The 17,917-nt window shown below is 40.5% G+C and overlaps 1 protein-coding gene across 1 annotated transcript in view; it reads left to right on the forward strand.

The window, feature by feature from the left end:
* Nucleotides 1-17,917, forward strand: part of ush2a (Usher syndrome 2A (autosomal recessive, mild)) — a 190,074-nt gene that overhangs the window by 117,415 nt on the left and 54,742 nt on the right. Inside the window, 9 exon segments of the mRNA XM_054614583.1 lie at nucleotides 269-603; nucleotides 1,712-1,867; nucleotides 3,013-3,176; nucleotides 3,315-3,524; nucleotides 5,983-6,185; nucleotides 6,269-6,381; nucleotides 7,480-7,699; nucleotides 8,799-8,967; nucleotides 9,084-9,305. Coding sequence (XP_054470558.1) covers nucleotides 269-603; nucleotides 1,712-1,867; nucleotides 3,013-3,176; nucleotides 3,315-3,524; nucleotides 5,983-6,185; nucleotides 6,269-6,381; nucleotides 7,480-7,699; nucleotides 8,799-8,967; nucleotides 9,084-9,305 — 1,792 coding nt within the window.

Raw genomic sequence — 17,917 nt, forward strand, 5'->3', positions numbered from 1 at the left:
ACACACACACACACACACACACACACACACACACGACTTCCTGTAGTTCATCCATCTAAAAGCTTTCCCGCTTCCTCAGCATGCCGATAACATTTAGAAAGCCCAGCCAACCAATGATATGACTTCTCATGGATAATTATATGACAGTTAGAAAGGATAAGTAAACTTAGCCTATACTTATATACTTATATATGCAATATAAATATATATTTACTATATTTTAAATGAACAAACCAGAACTTAAATCTTAAACACATTTATGTTTCAGGTATCATGGTCTCCTCCTCTTATTCCCAATGGAGAAATCAATGGCTACGAGATCCGCCTCCCAGAACCCTGCATCTTCCATGACAGTGGCAATTCTTCCGAGTTCAACATCACGATAACGGACCTCATCCCATACACCAACTACAGTATTACTATATTGGCGTGTTCCAACGGTGCTGGACATGTTGGAGGATGTACAGAAAGCCTGCCCACGCCTGCTACCACATTACCCACAATCCCTGAAGGCCTTGAACCACTGTCTGTAGTGGCAGTCAGTGAGTCCTTCCTGGCCATTTCCTGGCAACCACCAAGCAGGCCCAACGGACCTAACATCAGGTAAAAGGGATATTACGCAGAATCCATATCAAAGTCTCATGCCACCAATACTTTTATTATTCAGATTTCATACAATTTCATTCACAAATATCCCCATGAAATGTACACAGTATTCAGATTTATTAGGCTACATCAGCAATCGCAACGTTCTCACTATGGATTAGGCATACATTCCTTCTTCAGAACTGAAAATATTGCTTCCAATGCTTTCCGGTGGTCGTAGGAAACTAAACAAGTGAGGAGAAGACGGTTTATAATAGTTCTGCGCATGCCAATACGCATCCATAATCCAATATTCATTATGAAGGGCTAATGTGAGTGGACCCCAATCTGTGTATCCTTCATAACTTAACATCATTTGAATCGACCCTCTGTTTTTATTCATTAGCTAAAAACAAAAGTCAGAAAACCGGCAGCAGAGACTGAAATATACAGCATGTTATTACTGAGAGACACATTCTGGAGAGGTTCAATTTTTGCTGAAAAACTTAAGCAAACAGGAAGATAGGAACATGTTAACAAGCTCCTAACATGAGTGCCTTGGTAATGAGCTAAGTGTTGTGCATTTTTTAATCAGTGTTTTCTCAGTCCTAATGCACATTCTGGTCCGTTTTGTTCTGTCCTGTTCTACGCTGTCGGTGATTAGGCCTAAAATAAAGGTCCATTTTCCTGGCAGGCGATTAAAATGCATGAGCCCGTCTCTCTTGTTCTGCTCTGCTCAGCTCTGTGTGTTTGTCTAAGTGGGTTTGTTAAAAGGCGGCATTAAGCCCTTCTCTTCTGATTACAGCAGAAATTAGCATCACTGTGGGGAGAGGAAAACACAAACCCTGCAGAAAAAAACAAGCGGCGTTGGGAGGGAGGGGTGGGATACAGTGAACGCAAAAGAATAGAGATGATGAAAAACAGCAGAAGTGGAGGAAATGAGTGATAAGAAGAAGAGTCGGATGCACATTGTGTCCGTATGCATGGATGTGTGTATTGCCGTGGAGACACAGTGTGTGTCTGTGTGCTCATAATGGTGCATTTGTGAACATGTGTTGGGTGTTAATGCATTCCTAAACATCCAATCGTGTGTGTGTGTTTTCTTTTATTCAAATTTCCCCTTCAGATACAAGTTGCTCAGACGTAAAACCCACCAGCCCCTGGCCATCGCCACGGTCCCCACGGTAACAGCCATGTCCCCTCCCCCCTCTGAAGATCTCCATCGCTGGCTCCATGTTTACTCCGGCACCAAATTGTTCTACCAAGATAAAGGCCTAAGCAGGTGAGATTACTGAAATGAGCTCTAGAGCAAACGCCGGCGCCGCAGCAAACCGTGTGTGCAGAGCCGATCGGCGAGCTGCCGCTGATGCCGATCTTTTAATACCGCTCAAAGATACATTAAGCAAATATCCCAAAGAATTAAATTGTTTTTCACACAGAGTCCCCTAATCTCAGTTTGGCACTTGGTGAGAGCTAATTTTTTCCCCCCCTCTATGCTTGCTAAACGGCTCTGGGTGTACTCTTTTTGGGTTTGTGTCTCTACTGTGCTTTATTCAAGTAGTAAGCTGACAAACTTTTAAACGTGTCAGCACTTTGCAGGATTGTTGTTGTTTATGTCCTAGAAAGTACTTTATGAGAATGTAATTTGTGTTTGTTTAGTTGAAATCACCATATTTGCAGGACTAACAGTAATGATGGAGTTCAAAATAGATGAAGGTAGACATGACTAAATTTGAATCCCCGATATTCCCATAATAGAGCATCTCTATCATATCTGTTATTTCTCTTTATTCCTTTAGTTGGTGGGAGCTTTTTTTCTTGACCAAGCTATTTTTTAACGATTGATAGAAGAAATTGAGTAGCTTTTAACATATAAGCTGTGTTTCCATATATATATATATTTTTTTTATTTTCATTTTGAAGTATCGCATTAGAAAAGCTATATGGATACAGCAAAATTCAATGAAACCTCCTCAATTGCGAAAAATGCACTAAATGGATTATGGAAACGCCTTTGCTGAATAAATTCTGACATAGCAAACATTTGACTCACATGACTGATCAGCTCTTTCTGCTGTTGGTGTCATCTCGGTTATCACAATAACGTGTGACAAATGCTTGTTCTCTTCTCCGGACAACATGAAACATGGCCAATTCTAGCTAACATGAAAGAAAAATTAAACCGGCCCAATTGAAAAAATATACTAAAGACCTCTCTCCATATGTCTCTCATTGACGGCAGACATGCAAGCCTCTAGCGCCACTATGCTGCAGCCAAGTTTATTTACTCCAAACCAGTTGATGGAAAGGCGCCTAATTGGCATTTCTCTTTGTGACAAAAGTTTGCTTAAAAGCCACCAAACAATTGAATGGAAACACGGCTAATGTGGACCTCTTATCAAAAACACCAATACTGTCTCTCAACAGATTCACCCATTACCAGTATCAGTTAGAGGTACATAATGACGTGGGCTACAGCTCAGGAGAGATTGTTACCGCGGTGACCATGGCGGGGGTTCCCCACCACCCTCCGTCTCTGTCTGCCTACGCTGTCAATCACACTGCTGTACAGGTCAACTGGACACAACCCTGTGAGATTACCTTCTTTTTAAACACACAAACACACACTCAGTATGCCCAGCAAAGGTATTTCATGGTTGTTTATTCTACGGAGATTGTTCTGTGACTGCTACCTCTCTGTTCTCCCTCTCTCTTCGTGTTTTCCTCAGCTTTGCAAGACCTACAGGGAGAGGCGGAATCTTACTTTCTGACAATAATTTCTGCCCGGTTCAGTCAAATCTATGCTTTCCCCCCTGAGATCATGTCCACAGTGATAAGTGACCTTTGGCCCAGCACCACATATCTGTTGTCATTACATGTGTCCAACGGAGCCCATAATACAACTAAGGCAACGGTTAACGTCACCACAGAGGATGGAGGTATGTGTATAATTGTGTGATGTTGCTAACAATTTATCTTAGAAATGATGTTAAGATGTGCCTTCTTACTTCGATTTGTGTGAGGGTGTTATTGTGCACAATACTGTAAGTGCAAATGAGTGTGCCATGTAGAGTACATAAATTCAATACAAGCTAGAGAGGGGTCTGTGTTAATGTGCGTTTCTCTACAACTCTGTGCTTCACAGGTGATGTTAAACACATCATGTAGTGAGGCATGAAATCAATACAAAGTGTGTGAATGAGCCAGATTTAAGGTGTTGTAAAATACTTGTTGGCACCACAGGCAGACAAATGCACACACAATGCACACAAATTGCACACATAGCCACACACACAAGCAATCCTCTACCTGTCAAACAAGACAGGGATCAAGGCTGTTCCCATGTTTTATGCAGGCTGTACTTACCATACTTTACGATACATGACATAATCTTTCCCCCAAAAAATGTAGTAGATATATTTTTTATAATTATATGAAAAAATATACTAAAATAAGTAAACTCATATCTGTCCTTTACAGTGAAAGTGGAGACTCGCACCAAAATACCGCCACACACCTATAATAGAGTTCTCACAGCTTTAGCTGTCTCTGCATAATCTGTTAATATTTGTAGAATGAACACCCAAGACTCTTTTTTGGGGGGGATGTCAAAACTGGAGCTTTGAGAGAGATTATAAAATGGAATATGAGCAAAGAACATCGATTCTCAGATCTACTGGTATTTTCTTTTTCATGCAGGGTCAGCTTTTACTATCTTTAGCTATGATTTGCATGGGCTATCTAACCGTCATAACAACTTTTCTCTCCATTTTCCTCTAAAACTCTCAGTCCAGTCTCTCAGCATTTGAGAGTTAGCTTTCAAATCAGTATAATATGTCAGAGGCCGTTCACTCTGCCCGTTGTTTTCCTTGTGTCTTGATTTCCTTCTCAATCCCTCTTTCTCACCATCTCTCTCTTTCTCCCTCTCACAGTTCTCTTTCATTTTCAGTATAATCATATGTCAGAGGCCTCTCTCTTTTCCTCTAATCGGAGCAGTATAATAAAAAGTGCATTAAAAACATTAGAAAATCATTAGGTGCTAAAGGCAAAGCATGGCTCGTTTAACTGAGAGGGCTCTGGAGGTAATTTCATTATTTTACAGCCATAAGAGTGTGCACACACACACACACACACACACACACACACACACACACACACACACACACACACACACACACACACACACACACACACACACAGACCAAGGCCAAATGCAGCTCAACCCTACCAACCATCCTAACATGGCCTGCAATCTATAGGGCAATGCTAACATCAAGACTAATTGGCAAAAAAAATGTGTGTGTGTGTGAGAAAAAGAGGCTCAGTGTGCAGTATTGCGTTGATAATGCCATCCTGCAGTAAATGAAATGTAGAGCAGTAGGTTGGGTTTAGGTAAGTGCATTGGCAGCAAATGAATTGGGTTAACTTCTCTTAGCTGAGTGCATTTTCACTTAGAATAATAGATGGAGTCTGTATGATTACCTCTCTCACACACCGACTCGTATTATTTCCCTCTGTTTGGTTCTCTTTCTCAACTTGATCTCCATTGATGTTTGAAGAACATTCTATACATTTAATGATATTCTGTGTTCATTCTCCCACTCTTTGACTTTAAAATGTTGCTAACTCTCTCCATATCCTCTGCTTTCAAAGAGCATCTCTTACTTGTCCTCTATTTGTCAGATTTTGTCATTCACTCTGTTTCTGTAACTCAATGGTTACCATATTATATTAATCACCATCAGAGTTATCAAGGACAAACAGGAATTTGATCAACAGGACAGGGAAAAACAGAGTTAGTGTATAATACCACCACACAAAAAGTCAGAGACTGTCATTCACTATTGCCTGTAAGACAGAGAAATTGTGTGGGAGTGAGCTGACCATGCAAAATCAATCTATTATTCTTAGTGAAAATGCACTCAGGTAAGTGAAGTTAACCCAATTCATCTGCTGCCAAAGCACCAACCTAAACCCAGCCCACTGCTCTGAATTTCATTTACTGCTAGATAGCATTAGCAACGCTGTGCTGCACACACACACACACACACACACACACACACACACACAGGGACACACAGGTGGTCTCCCTCCCTCACTAACACACAGACTCACAGTCGTCCTGCATTATATACACACAGACACACAATCTCTGTTTCTCTCTGAGTCACACGCACAAGCACACTCTGTCATGCTGTACACACAATCACATGCCTATAAGCTGTGTGTGTCCATGTCTATCTTTTTCCCCAGCATTGCTTTCAGACCACAACTCAAACTTGCATGTTTGAAGATGACCACATCGCGAATGGTCATATCTTCAAGCTGTAAAACATTATGCTCTTTTTCCAGAATCAAACTATTCTGGTTCTCTGTACTCACATGTGCTATCCTCAGAGCCAGACGGGATTTCCGCCCCGGAGGTGGTTCCGGTTAACAGCAGCACAGTTCGTGTGCTTTGGTCCCCTCCTCTACGGCCCAATGGGGCAGTTACTGGTTACTACATCTACCTTAACGACCGTCTTCATGGCAGTGTAGACAACAGCTCAGGCTCCTACCTGCTGGGTGATCTGCTTCCTTTTACGGTCTACAACGTACAGGTACACACAATCAAAATCAGATATGCTCTCCCAAATGCAGGCACACAATCGCACATTATGTCTGCTATGTTTGTGTATTTCAGGTGGGGGTCTGTACTGTGTATGCATGTGTGCAGAGTAATATTACTCAGACAACTACTGTGGAGGACCTGCCTGCTGGTCTGGCCACGCCGCACGCACACGTGATCAATCCCAGGTAATACAGAGATGTTCTGCAAATAATTATTTTCAGTTATTCTTTAACTTTCTGCATGGACTCTTAATTAATAAAACAAATTTTCTGAATGCAAGTTTTTGTTCATAACCATTTTTTAAGCATTCCATCTAGATTCATGAAACTGTTTAGCTTCTTGTTTGAGTGTAGTAATCGATAATGTTTATTGGCACTTAAAGGTTGGTTTGCATGTTTGACACAGCAGAATCAATACAGCTGGCACTAACAGAGTAAATGGTGGAGGTATCTTGTCATTTGAAAGCAGCACAAGATGCTGGCAAGGTATAACATGGCTGTACGGAAATTTCATTTGACCCAGCACAAGTTACCTGTATCAATAAAGAATAACAATATTTAAATTGTATTTTTTTCACACAATTTAAGTTGTACCTTAAAACCAGATTTTGCGGGCAAAGGCACAATAACTATGTTTATTACAGTTGCTTTAAACCCACACCTGTTGAAGAAACAGTGAGTGTTGCGTCTATTAATCTTCAGTAGTCTATCAAGATTGAAATACTGAATACAATATTCTGTTGTAATTACTGATAAACTGTATATATTTTTTTGCATACACTAATGCATCAAAGTTTTCTGACTATTTAATATAATCATACAACCTTTAAGTAGCTAACAAAATAAATAAAATATGACAGTAAACTGACATTTTATTTGCAGTCAGTTGGATTTAATGACATTCAAAATGCTCTGCTCCCCACATTTGACCTAAATCTCAATGTTGCAAATCTTACGGTGGCAGAGGAAGTGGTGATTTGTGGCTCATTTGTGTAGGAGACTGTGTAAGTTGTAACTCTGTGTGTAACTACACAGGTCTTTCTCCTGCCAAAGATGTCAGGGATAAAAAAGAGGAAAATCAATATTGAGAAGTGTATAAAGACACACACACTCTGACACTGTAACTCAACTTTGTCAGGCATTAACCATGCATGAATGCGTGTGTGTGTGTGTGTGTGTCTGGGCATGACAAAGTTCTTGTGTGACTTCTAGTAGTGTGAAAGGAGTGTGAAGGAGAACATATCTCTCTCACGCTCTCTATCTCCCTCTCTCTCTCTCCATCAGGGTGGTGCGGTTGGACTGGTCCCGTCCAGGCAGACCTAGTGGGATTATGCTGGGTTATGATGTTTTAAGACGGACCATGAGGTCATGTGCTGTTGGGTCAAAGGGCGTCACATCCTCTGTGGGGGAAGAGTCAGGCGGTGTAAGGTTCAGATGTTCCTACCTGCAGTGTCCAGCTAGTCATGGTGTGTGTGGGATGTCCTGCTTCCAGCCGGACATTCAGGTGATTATGTTCTGGTCATTTGGTACTTATTTTATTTGTTCTGTATGAGGCGGGGCTATGGTATAATCTTCATCCATTTGTTTATTTATCACTCATGATATACATTTAGCGTGGACAACACTGCATTAACATGCTGAGCTAAAGGAAAGAACCATATACAGGTTAAAACAGTACAATACAATATTGATTGTTCTCAAGTTACAAGTATTGCCTGGAACAACACATAATTCTACATGTAACATGCAATGATGGTGTGTTTTTGACATATGGTATTAATGACATACTGTTTTGAAAATCATTTCATTACACAAATGTTGATTATGGATGTATTGAAAAGATGCATTTTGGGGCCTGATATTCCTGATGCATTTTGGGACCTGCTCTGCTCTGCCACATTCAGTTTTTCATCTTTCTTGTGCTCTACTCCTCTCTCCTGTTCCCTTTTCACCTGAATTCATTCAGTCATAAGTAATCATTAAAACCAAAATCATCAATAATACAACAACAATGTGTCTAAACAACATAGAGGATAGAGGGTCTTTGCTTTGGCTGCTGATCTGAAGTGGAGAGTACATTGTTGCTGTGTACTCCCTCAGGATGTTAGTCACCAGACCTCAGACATAGACACAAAAGCACAAAAAGAAGCACAGAGACCCACAGACAAATACACACTCTCACATTTCCTCTCCAGAGTGCACGCTACTTAAGTGGGATGCACGGTCATCCTCGCAGTGATTAATTCCTCTAAACAGATTAACTTGTCATCTGCGTTCACTTCCATCCTTGTGTCATTGAATGCCAGCCAAGTTGGCACAGTGAGTCTGCCAGCTATACATTTACTCCCACAGCACCCAATGGTACAAACAATGAGAATATTTTTAGCTCATACACACCTACTTAAGAGACAAACTCAAGTACCTAGAAAAAAAACATTGTTTATTGTTAATGTGGGTGTGATATATATGAAGAAGTTTGGCCCTAAAAAGGAACATTCCCTGTGATGATATCATGGTCTTCTCTTTGGCAGATAGTCTGTGTAGCTGTGTGGATTTAGTTTACATACTTTCACATCTGTGTATATGTTTTTTATGTCAACCAGGTTTGCTGCAGTGGGCTGCTGTACACTAAGAAACCTCATCATCATTGCTGTGAGGGCAGTTACCTGAGTTTGACTAATTCCTCCAATCCGGTCTGCTGCAATGGCAAACTGCTCCCAGCTCTCCCTGACCACCAGTGCTGTGGAGGATACTATATTCATGTAAAAACCAGTGAGTGTCAAATCACTTCATATGTTTACACTTGGATTTGATCTTTTCTACTTGACTTGAGTCTAATCTTTTCCATGTCGTTCAAGTGTTTCCTTCATCTGTCTTTGTCTTTGTAGATGAAAACTGCTGCCCTGACCACGAGCAGGGCCGGGTCTCAGTAGGGCTGGGTGACAGCTGCTGTGGGGGGGTTCCTTACTCCATGAAAGGCGGCCAGGTTTGCTGTAGTGGGAGCCTCCATGATGGCTATGAGGTCCGATGCTGTGGAGGCCGTATTGTAGATGATACTCTGGTGTGCTGCGGTGATGCTGAGAGGGGGGAAGTGCATACATATACCCCAGGTGAGTGAAGAAAACACACAGATTTGTACATGAAAATCTACTGTTGTTAGAATAAAGTGGGGAAATGAAATGATTCTCCCCTGATTTAGGTTATTTGCCCAACAATGAAAGAACATTTGGGTGAAGTTTGATTGGATGCTGAGCCTTCTGGACAGTAAACAGTTTTTGTCTTGACAAAATCCTTTATTGTAAAATCCAATCAACAAAAAGGCCCTTTGTTCAGAAAACCCGTTACTCAGGCCCAAAAAAGGATTTTGTTAGAGTTTAGTCCCCGGTGACGTCGTCTTAATGTTTATGGGCGGGGGGATAGAAAATCATAGGACAAGAGAGAAAAGCAAAAAGGGTTGAGGTAGACACATGGTGCAGGAACGTGGGGTCGTTTCCCTTTCTTCCTCTCCCGCAGTGTCCCAAAGCACCCGGATACCATGGCACAGATGGGACCGTGCATGTGTGTGGGTGTATGTGTGAGTGTGTATGTGTGTGTCATTAGACATCTTTGTCATGGCAGATGATGATGAAACACACTCGGGATGGCACCGTTGAGGGCACTGCCAAGCACACAGCAGGACAAATACACACTCATTCTCTCTTCTACACACAAACACACAAACACACACACTTTCCCACATATATACATATTACATGCACCCACACATACACACAAACACACACACAGAGTCAACAGGGTGCCCTCGGCAGGGTTCGCTTGGTGTTGAGTGCCAGAGACAGACACGTGGACTCTATTCATCACACATAAACAATGGCCCATATGGGCAGGCCTATATTACTCCATTAGCCTAGCTGCAAACACACTAACACACACACAAGATCCATACCCACACAAAAACATGTGCATGCTGACAAAGAAGTTTCTAGAAAGCAAGAAATCAGAAAAACAATACTTGTTTTAGCCGTTATTATTTGTTTTTCTTCCTTATTATAAAAACTTGCTCCCTTTTTTTCCAAAATGTTGTCTTTTCATGAAAAAGTCAAATATATACTTTCTTTTAGAGATTTCACTCTCAAACATTGATCTCATGTACATGGTTTTGTTTCTTCATTTGTTTTGACATGTAATATGTGTTCTACTCCGTCACACGGTTACTCTGTTTCCTTTTCTACTCCTTCACTAGATCCTCTTTTCTCCTCCAACCAAGCAGGCTATATGGTCATCCTTCATTGGAGGTGACCTCCCATGGAGTGCATATGCTCCCCACCTCCTCTTCCACTCCATCTCCCTTTGTTATTTATCTCACATCATCTGCTCCTTTGTCATCTTCTTGCTTACTTTTCCTCAACTTGTTTCCTTCTCCCTCTGCTCTCTCCTCTAGCCTCTTGCTCCCCCTTCTCTTTCCTCCCACCACCTTCTCTTCCTCCTCCCTTTCTTTATGTGCCCCCTTCCCAACCACTCATCAGTCATTAGCGTTAGCTTCCCCATTGAGAACATATGGTATGATGGATCACAGGGCTAGCGGCGCTAGCAAGGCTAAGGGCCATTTGCCGGGTGCACTGCGCTGTCGGGGAGCCCTGGGGCCGGCTATGCAACCTCAACCCCACACGTCTGTTTCAAGACACTCACACTAGCACACACAACACGCACACAGCAACACCTATTATAGAATATGCTACTTAACCTTGGCACCACTCACTCTCATCGCAGCCTTTCACCATTCTGTATTTTTAATGATACAGTGAGAGACAGATTTTTGAAAGAAAGACAAATAGAAAGAAAGAAAGAAAGAAAGAAAGAAAGAAAGAAAGAAAGAAAGAAAGAAAATGCAAGCCAGAGAAGATGACAGATTGCATTACATTTTATTTAGAATAGATGATAAATTTGTTAAATCATAAAAATCAATATAAAAGAAAATGGAGACGGAAAGAAATAGAGAGAATAAAAATAACATATAATTCGATACACACAATAGAAAACATTGTTATACAAATTTACATAGTAAAAAAGAATACAAAATGAAACGTAAATGATGAAGAAAGAAATACGTAATAAAATATTATTTAAAACCCCCCAAAAAAGAAAAAAAAAAAGACAGAGAAAGGGATGGAAAGTGAATGAGAAAGAAGAAAAAAAACCCCGGAGAGAACAGAAGAGTGGTGAAGAGCTAGATGGAGCAGATTAAAGGAGGAGTGAAGGGTATCCCATTGTGCCCAGCTGATAGACTAGGTTAGGCTGATGTGATTATGGGGTCCCTGAAGTGCGATCTATCACACATTACCGTCCACACTGTCAACAACCATACACACACACTGCAGGGGAACAGCAATGCCAGGAGACAGCCGTCTGGCAACAGATACACATACCGGCTTGCATGCACATGTGCACAGGTAGATATACACACAAGCAAACACATACAACGACATTCATACGCAACCACATATACAGAATCGTATCCACAACAACACTTGTACAAAAATATAAACAACACAGTTGTATAAGCACTCACACATACAGACACACGTGCACACGACTATTTGAAACAGGAAACTAGTGTAAATCAGGTGAAATAGAATCAGGGTCAGAAACGTCACCTCACACAACCTGTACCAAAGAAGAAACAAAGCCAAAGCTGAGCCAGTGGACTGTGCTTATCTAAGTTATTATTTAGGTTTAGCTAAGTTTATGTCCTTCCTGCACACTTTAGCCCAAATATAGTAACGTGCTACTCATTTATCGTACTCGGTCATCCACATCTGACAGATGTGGAGGCTTCAAATCTATTTTCCTCCAATTTACGGGTCTTACTAAATACATTTCGCATAAATTTCTCCCTTCTTGTGTCTTTATTCAAACTTACCTTGTTGAAGTAGAAGGTATATACCCTCTTAGATGACAAACTTTGCTTCTACTATGCCCAGTAACATTCTTTGGGGTATTATTGAGATGGTCTCTATAATCCTTTCCTCTGCATTCTCTAGTTGTTATACACTAACACAAAGTCTCCATGCTAAATCCCTCCTTTCCAAATCTGCCAGTTTGTTTAAACAGCTTTCATTTCACTTTCAAGTAGATTAAATACTGTTTGTTTTTGGACAGGAGTGCCTCAGTTTTTCTTGCAGCATTTCCTCCTGTGTTGCAGGTTCGAGACCAACTTTTAAGCTCTTCATTTGCTCCTCCTTTCTTCTCTCTCTGAGTTTGTATGTAAGATGTTTAGCTAGGATTTAGCTGAGATTAGACGGTGTTTAAAGGAACGTGTGTGTGGTGTCTTTGGCCTCCCGTTGCTCCCTGACTCTCCCAAAGTCCCCCGCCTCGCTGTGCGCGCTCCACCAATCATTTCCCCTTCACACATTTTCTTTATAGTGTACAGTCCTTTAACTCTTCCATCTGCCCTTCAACCCCACCTTCCCCATTTCTCACTGTGGCTGCTACCATAAATGCCCTCCCCGTCTCACTTTTTCTTAAAGTAAGTGAATCTTAAAAAATATATGCATTTCTTTAACTCCTTCCCTCACTCCCTCCCTCTGTCCCAGCCCAGCAGGCCCATCCAAACGTTCAAGGACAAATCTGAATATCCCTTTTCACCGTTTAAGTGTTAAAAGCCTGGCGGTGCTGGGGTGTTATCTTAACGCGCCTTGCCGTGCCATCATCAGAGCGCGTGATGAAAATGGCTGTGATGATGCTAAAAGAAAAAAAGAGGAGGGGGAGAAAAAGTAATAATCAAATATGTTTTTCAAGGGCACAGTGACCATTTGCTGGAGGGAAATTATCCCAGTAGTTAAGCTAGCTCACTCAGAGCCTGGCGGAGTTGTGAGAGTGGATGCGTTTGTGTGTATAAGTGTGTGCAAGTGTGCATGGTTTATTACTTCAACTTGGTGCATGCATGCTTCACTTTCTGTATGTGGCTGTCTGAGTCTCTATATGTATCTGAATGTGTCTGCATTTTGACATGTTTCCATAAGCAGAAAGACACACCCTTTACGTGTCCTTTCATTGTCTCTGCCAAAAGATTCTATTCATTTTGTTTGTGTGTGTGTGTGTGTGTGTGTGTGTGTGTGTGTGTGTGTTTATCATTGCCAAAAGCCCCTCATCAATGATGGGTAGCAAATGGCCAATAGTAGTGCATTCCAAACAGCAGCGTCTGGCTGCTTTAGAAGATCGAGTACTCTCTGAACACAGGAAGACATTTCTCTCTCTGTTAATGTATTTATGATGATGGCTTTTCTATTAGGTTTACTTTAATGACTGGCAAGAATAAAACCAGAGGCTGTCAGAGACAATCTGCTGTGTATGTGTGTGTGTCTGCATCGTGTGTGTGTGTGTGTTTGTGTGTGTGTGTTTGCTTTTGGTGTTATTTGTAATGTTTTTACTGTTAAACATTGTAGATTTATCGAAAATTTAAAAGTTCAAAATATTAAAAGACATAATGATAATCTAGGTATGAAAGAGACCTTGACATTTTAGTTATTTACTATAAGTGACTACTAAATGATGAAGTTGCAATGGAATGCTGCATTGTTATGCTACATACTTCTTCATAACTGTTTTTTTACAATCATTAAAACCTTTGTTCCTATTAAACTGTTATCCATACACAACAGTTATCCTTTATTCAACCAACAGGCCCGTCATGCTGCTGTTAAGGCCATATGACAAAGGTGCCCATTATTGTACTTTGTGTGCCTTTGTGTTGAACCAGTTCATTTGGCTGGTGAAGGTGCATTCCCAGTGCTTATTATTGATTTCAAAAGATTGAAGCTCTTTTTTAAAAAAAAAACATGAATAGTTTAACTTTATTCATGGGGTCTCCATGTATGTCTGCTTTAAAATATGTTGTTGATGCAGATGAAATTGAGACCTTTTTTGTACTGAAACAAAGCTGTACTTCTTTACGTCATTTGTTACCTCACATTGCCTCGCCTCATCTTCTAAAAGTTGTATTCGAGTTATTATATATATTATCATCCTGGTGCTACATAGGGCGTCTGCAACACCCCTAACTCACCAACTCTCAGATCACATAGATGACAGTGATGGATAACATAAAGGAGGGGGTTCATGGGTCTTTGTGTTGTCGGTTACAATAGTCTCTGGTAGGGTTGAGGAAATAATTGGTGTAGGCAGCATGTGTAAGCATTGGAAAGTTGAAGTCATGTGGTTTTACATGTGAGGTGAATACATCTGCTCTGGAGTCTCCATTTATGTCTGCTTTAAAATATTTAGCTTAATCATTTTAAATCTTTATGATTGATAAAAGTGTTTGTTTCTTTAACTGACAAAAACAGTTCTCTCTATCTGCTATCTTACAACTTGCAGAACACTTGACTTGTGTATAGACGTTTTATTAGGTATTTTATTGTCGGTCGTTGGTGCTTTTTGTATTATTTGTATGTACTTCTATCTTTTTCACTACTTCTGTACATTACAGTCCATCTATCCTTTACCTTAATTTGTCCTATTTGTTATTTCTATATACGTACATCAAGAGAGATGCAGATAAACTGAGTCAAATTCCTAGTATGTCCACACATACTTGGCCAATAAAGGTGACTCTGATTAACGGGATTATTTTGTACTTAATAACATAAAATGATTTTGGTGTATCCACAGTAGACTACAACATACAGTATGTTACGTTCTTTATTTTAGCTAAACGTACTCATCTCATATCACATCTTTTAATGGTTCTTTGTGTCAAACTCTTTAAGTTGTTTATTTCTGTATCACAATGTCTGACTTTGACTCAGTCCCTCTTCCCACACAGACACTTTAAACACACACATGAACAGCTGCTTGCTGTGTCTCAGTTTTTAGTGAATCCCTGTAGAGTGGTGAAAATATAACTGCCACCAAAGCATTTCCCTAAGCTCAGCACACACATACACACACTGAAACAAACACTCAGGACTCATACACCCAAAGATGCACATACACACAATGTCACACACATGCCCAGCTGGTAATGTTGTTGAGATTAATAAAAAATAAAAAAAGACGTCAGAAAGACAAGAGGACAACTAGTCATCTGGGAAAAGATTAGGTGTGTGTGTCTTTGATTATGCGTGTGTGCTTGCTGCCCCAACATCCACGTGTGTGTGTCCAAATGGGAACTGGGAGCACTGTGTGAGAAAGTCAATCCATTGCGACTTCATCTCTCGACATGGCATATAGTCTGGCCCCTCTGGAGCAAAAAGTGCGCACACACATTAATGTGCATGTGCTAGAGCCCAACCAACACTAGATATGTGAGCATTACAACCTTTATTGAGAGTTTCATGAAAATTGATGTCGTTTCTTTTGACAAATGCATAACAACAACATGTTTGATAAGGATCCCTTCAATTAGATATTAACGAGTTGTTACCACCAAGATATTGAGCAGGATTTCAAAGCAGGAAATTAAATTTGTATCAATTATAAACAAAAAACTCAACAAAAAAACATTAATAGTTGAGCTGACATTGAATAAATTATGTATAAAAATATACCCCCATAAATTTACATTTTTGAAAATCGGAATTATGAAAAAGATATTCTGAACTATAATAAACATTAAACAAAAAATGTATTACGGTGTGCACTGTACAAGCCTGTATCATGACAACTCTAAATCTATGATTGGTAAAATAGCCGGTCACAGATGACTAATTTTTATTTATTTATGAATATGTATATAAATTTGTAATTTTACGGTACTTTTTTGTTTCTTTTTATCAGATGCAAGATACAGTAAAGCTTTCTCCAACCAATATCCATGTTAACAGATTGAATTCAAATCAAACACACATTTTCAGACATCAGTTTAGCGTTTCTTTTCTGCAATCTTTTCTAACTTACAACATATACAACACACACAACATATATGCCAATACCAATATATTCTGTTTTACTGTGATAAGCTTGTTCTTACATAACTACATCAGCTTTTATGTGCTTGATCCTTTCTGTGTATGAGTGTGCACGTGCAGATGTGTGCCTCCAGTCTGCGTCTATGAAAGCTTCTTCAATGTGACTGTGTGTGTGCTGGTGTGCATGAACACAGAATGAGTATGTGTGCACTTGCTTTGCACTTTGTTCCAAACCCCTTGTAATATATTCAGGTATTTAAAAGTGTTTGGTTTGTTTAAAGTTGTGGAGGGGTTTTGGTCTCCTAGAGAGCTCGGATAACCCTAATCCACAGCACACATTTTTATCAGTAGTTCATTGGCAGGGCTAAATATTGACTTATCATTAAGTGGAATGACTGAAACCCTAATAATAATTCCCGTTGTCTAAGCACCTTGTGTTGACGCGGCGCTCCCGATGCTATTAACGAATGTATGCAAATCCAACGTAAATCTGAAGATTAGGGCTGAAGCATTCTGCAATGCTAGAGAGAAAACAAGAGGTGTGTGATAAAATGTTGTCAACACATACACTCACATGCATGCGCATGCACGGACGCACACAGCTTACAGGGAGGAAGAAAAAATAGTAGGTGTGTGTTTCAAAACGGTAACACAAATGTACAGGCATGTCACACAAACCCAAACACAGATAACGCTTACAAAGACAGGGATTGGATTTCTGCTGAATGGGTGATAATTCAATAGTGAAGTTTAGCTGTAGAGCAGTAAACAAACGATGTAAACCTATAAACTGAATGCAGAGAGAGAGAGAGAGAGAGAGCAAGAGCAGTAGTGGAAGGGAAAGAGGAAGAGAAGGTGGAAATGAAGAAGATGTAGAGATGATGGGGAAAAATAGGGGGAAAGAGTAACAAGTAGAAGTGTTGGAACAGAAGGAAGAGAGGATTAATAGTATGATAGGATGATGGGAAAAGTGGTTAAAGTAAAGCATTGAAGATAGAGAGCAGGACGAAGTAAAATAAGGTAGAACATGGACTTATAGGGAAGACAAAAAAACGTTGTGGAGATTGGGAGATAAAGGTGGAAGTAAGGGATGGAGAGAAAAAAGAATGATCAGAGAAAGAACAAATTGAGGGTAGAGAAGCGGCAGGAGATAACTCCTGAACTTCAGGTCACAGATGATAAAGAAGCCTTTTCCTAGAGTCAGAAAAAGCGGGGGGAAAAAGAATCAAGATATGCATTGTGTTTAAAGAGAGACATGTTGAAGGATGCATGGCAAGACAGTCTGACTGCTTGGGAGTAAATGGAAGTGAGACAGATTAGTAAAATTGTGAGTCGCAGAGGGCCCGGCCGGATGGGAGGGTGGAGTAGAGGTGAAGATGCCGAGAGGACGAGGGATGAGTGGAAGGAAGCTATTTTGGAAAAGTGTTGAGCTGTTTATTTGCGCGTCATTGAAGCTGAAGTAAGGCGCTGGGGGAATTGGCCACCAAGCCCCCACTCTGCAACAGCTGCCGCTGCTAAGTGAGTTACTAGCCGTCAGACTGCCTTTATGTCACACAATCACACACACATACACATGCATTTTCCTGTCACATGTTGCCCGTGATGGATGCGGTGAGGATATAATGCTCTGAAACAACACAGGAGAAAATATGTGCCATTCTCCACTTCTGGCTTTTAATTGAAATGATTGCTTAAATGAATGGCTTTTCATGTGTGCAAAGAGTGAACGCTGATTGGGTTGTTAAACAATAAGTTATTTATCACTCCACAACTAGCTGCAGCCCCATTAAAGGGCGAGGCCATGGTACAATGCA

This window comes from Anoplopoma fimbria, chromosome 2 (assembly GCF_027596085.1).
Source record: "Anoplopoma fimbria isolate UVic2021 breed Golden Eagle Sablefish chromosome 2, Afim_UVic_2022, whole genome shotgun sequence".
Taxonomy (NCBI): domain Eukaryota; kingdom Metazoa; phylum Chordata; class Actinopteri; order Perciformes; family Anoplopomatidae; genus Anoplopoma; species Anoplopoma fimbria.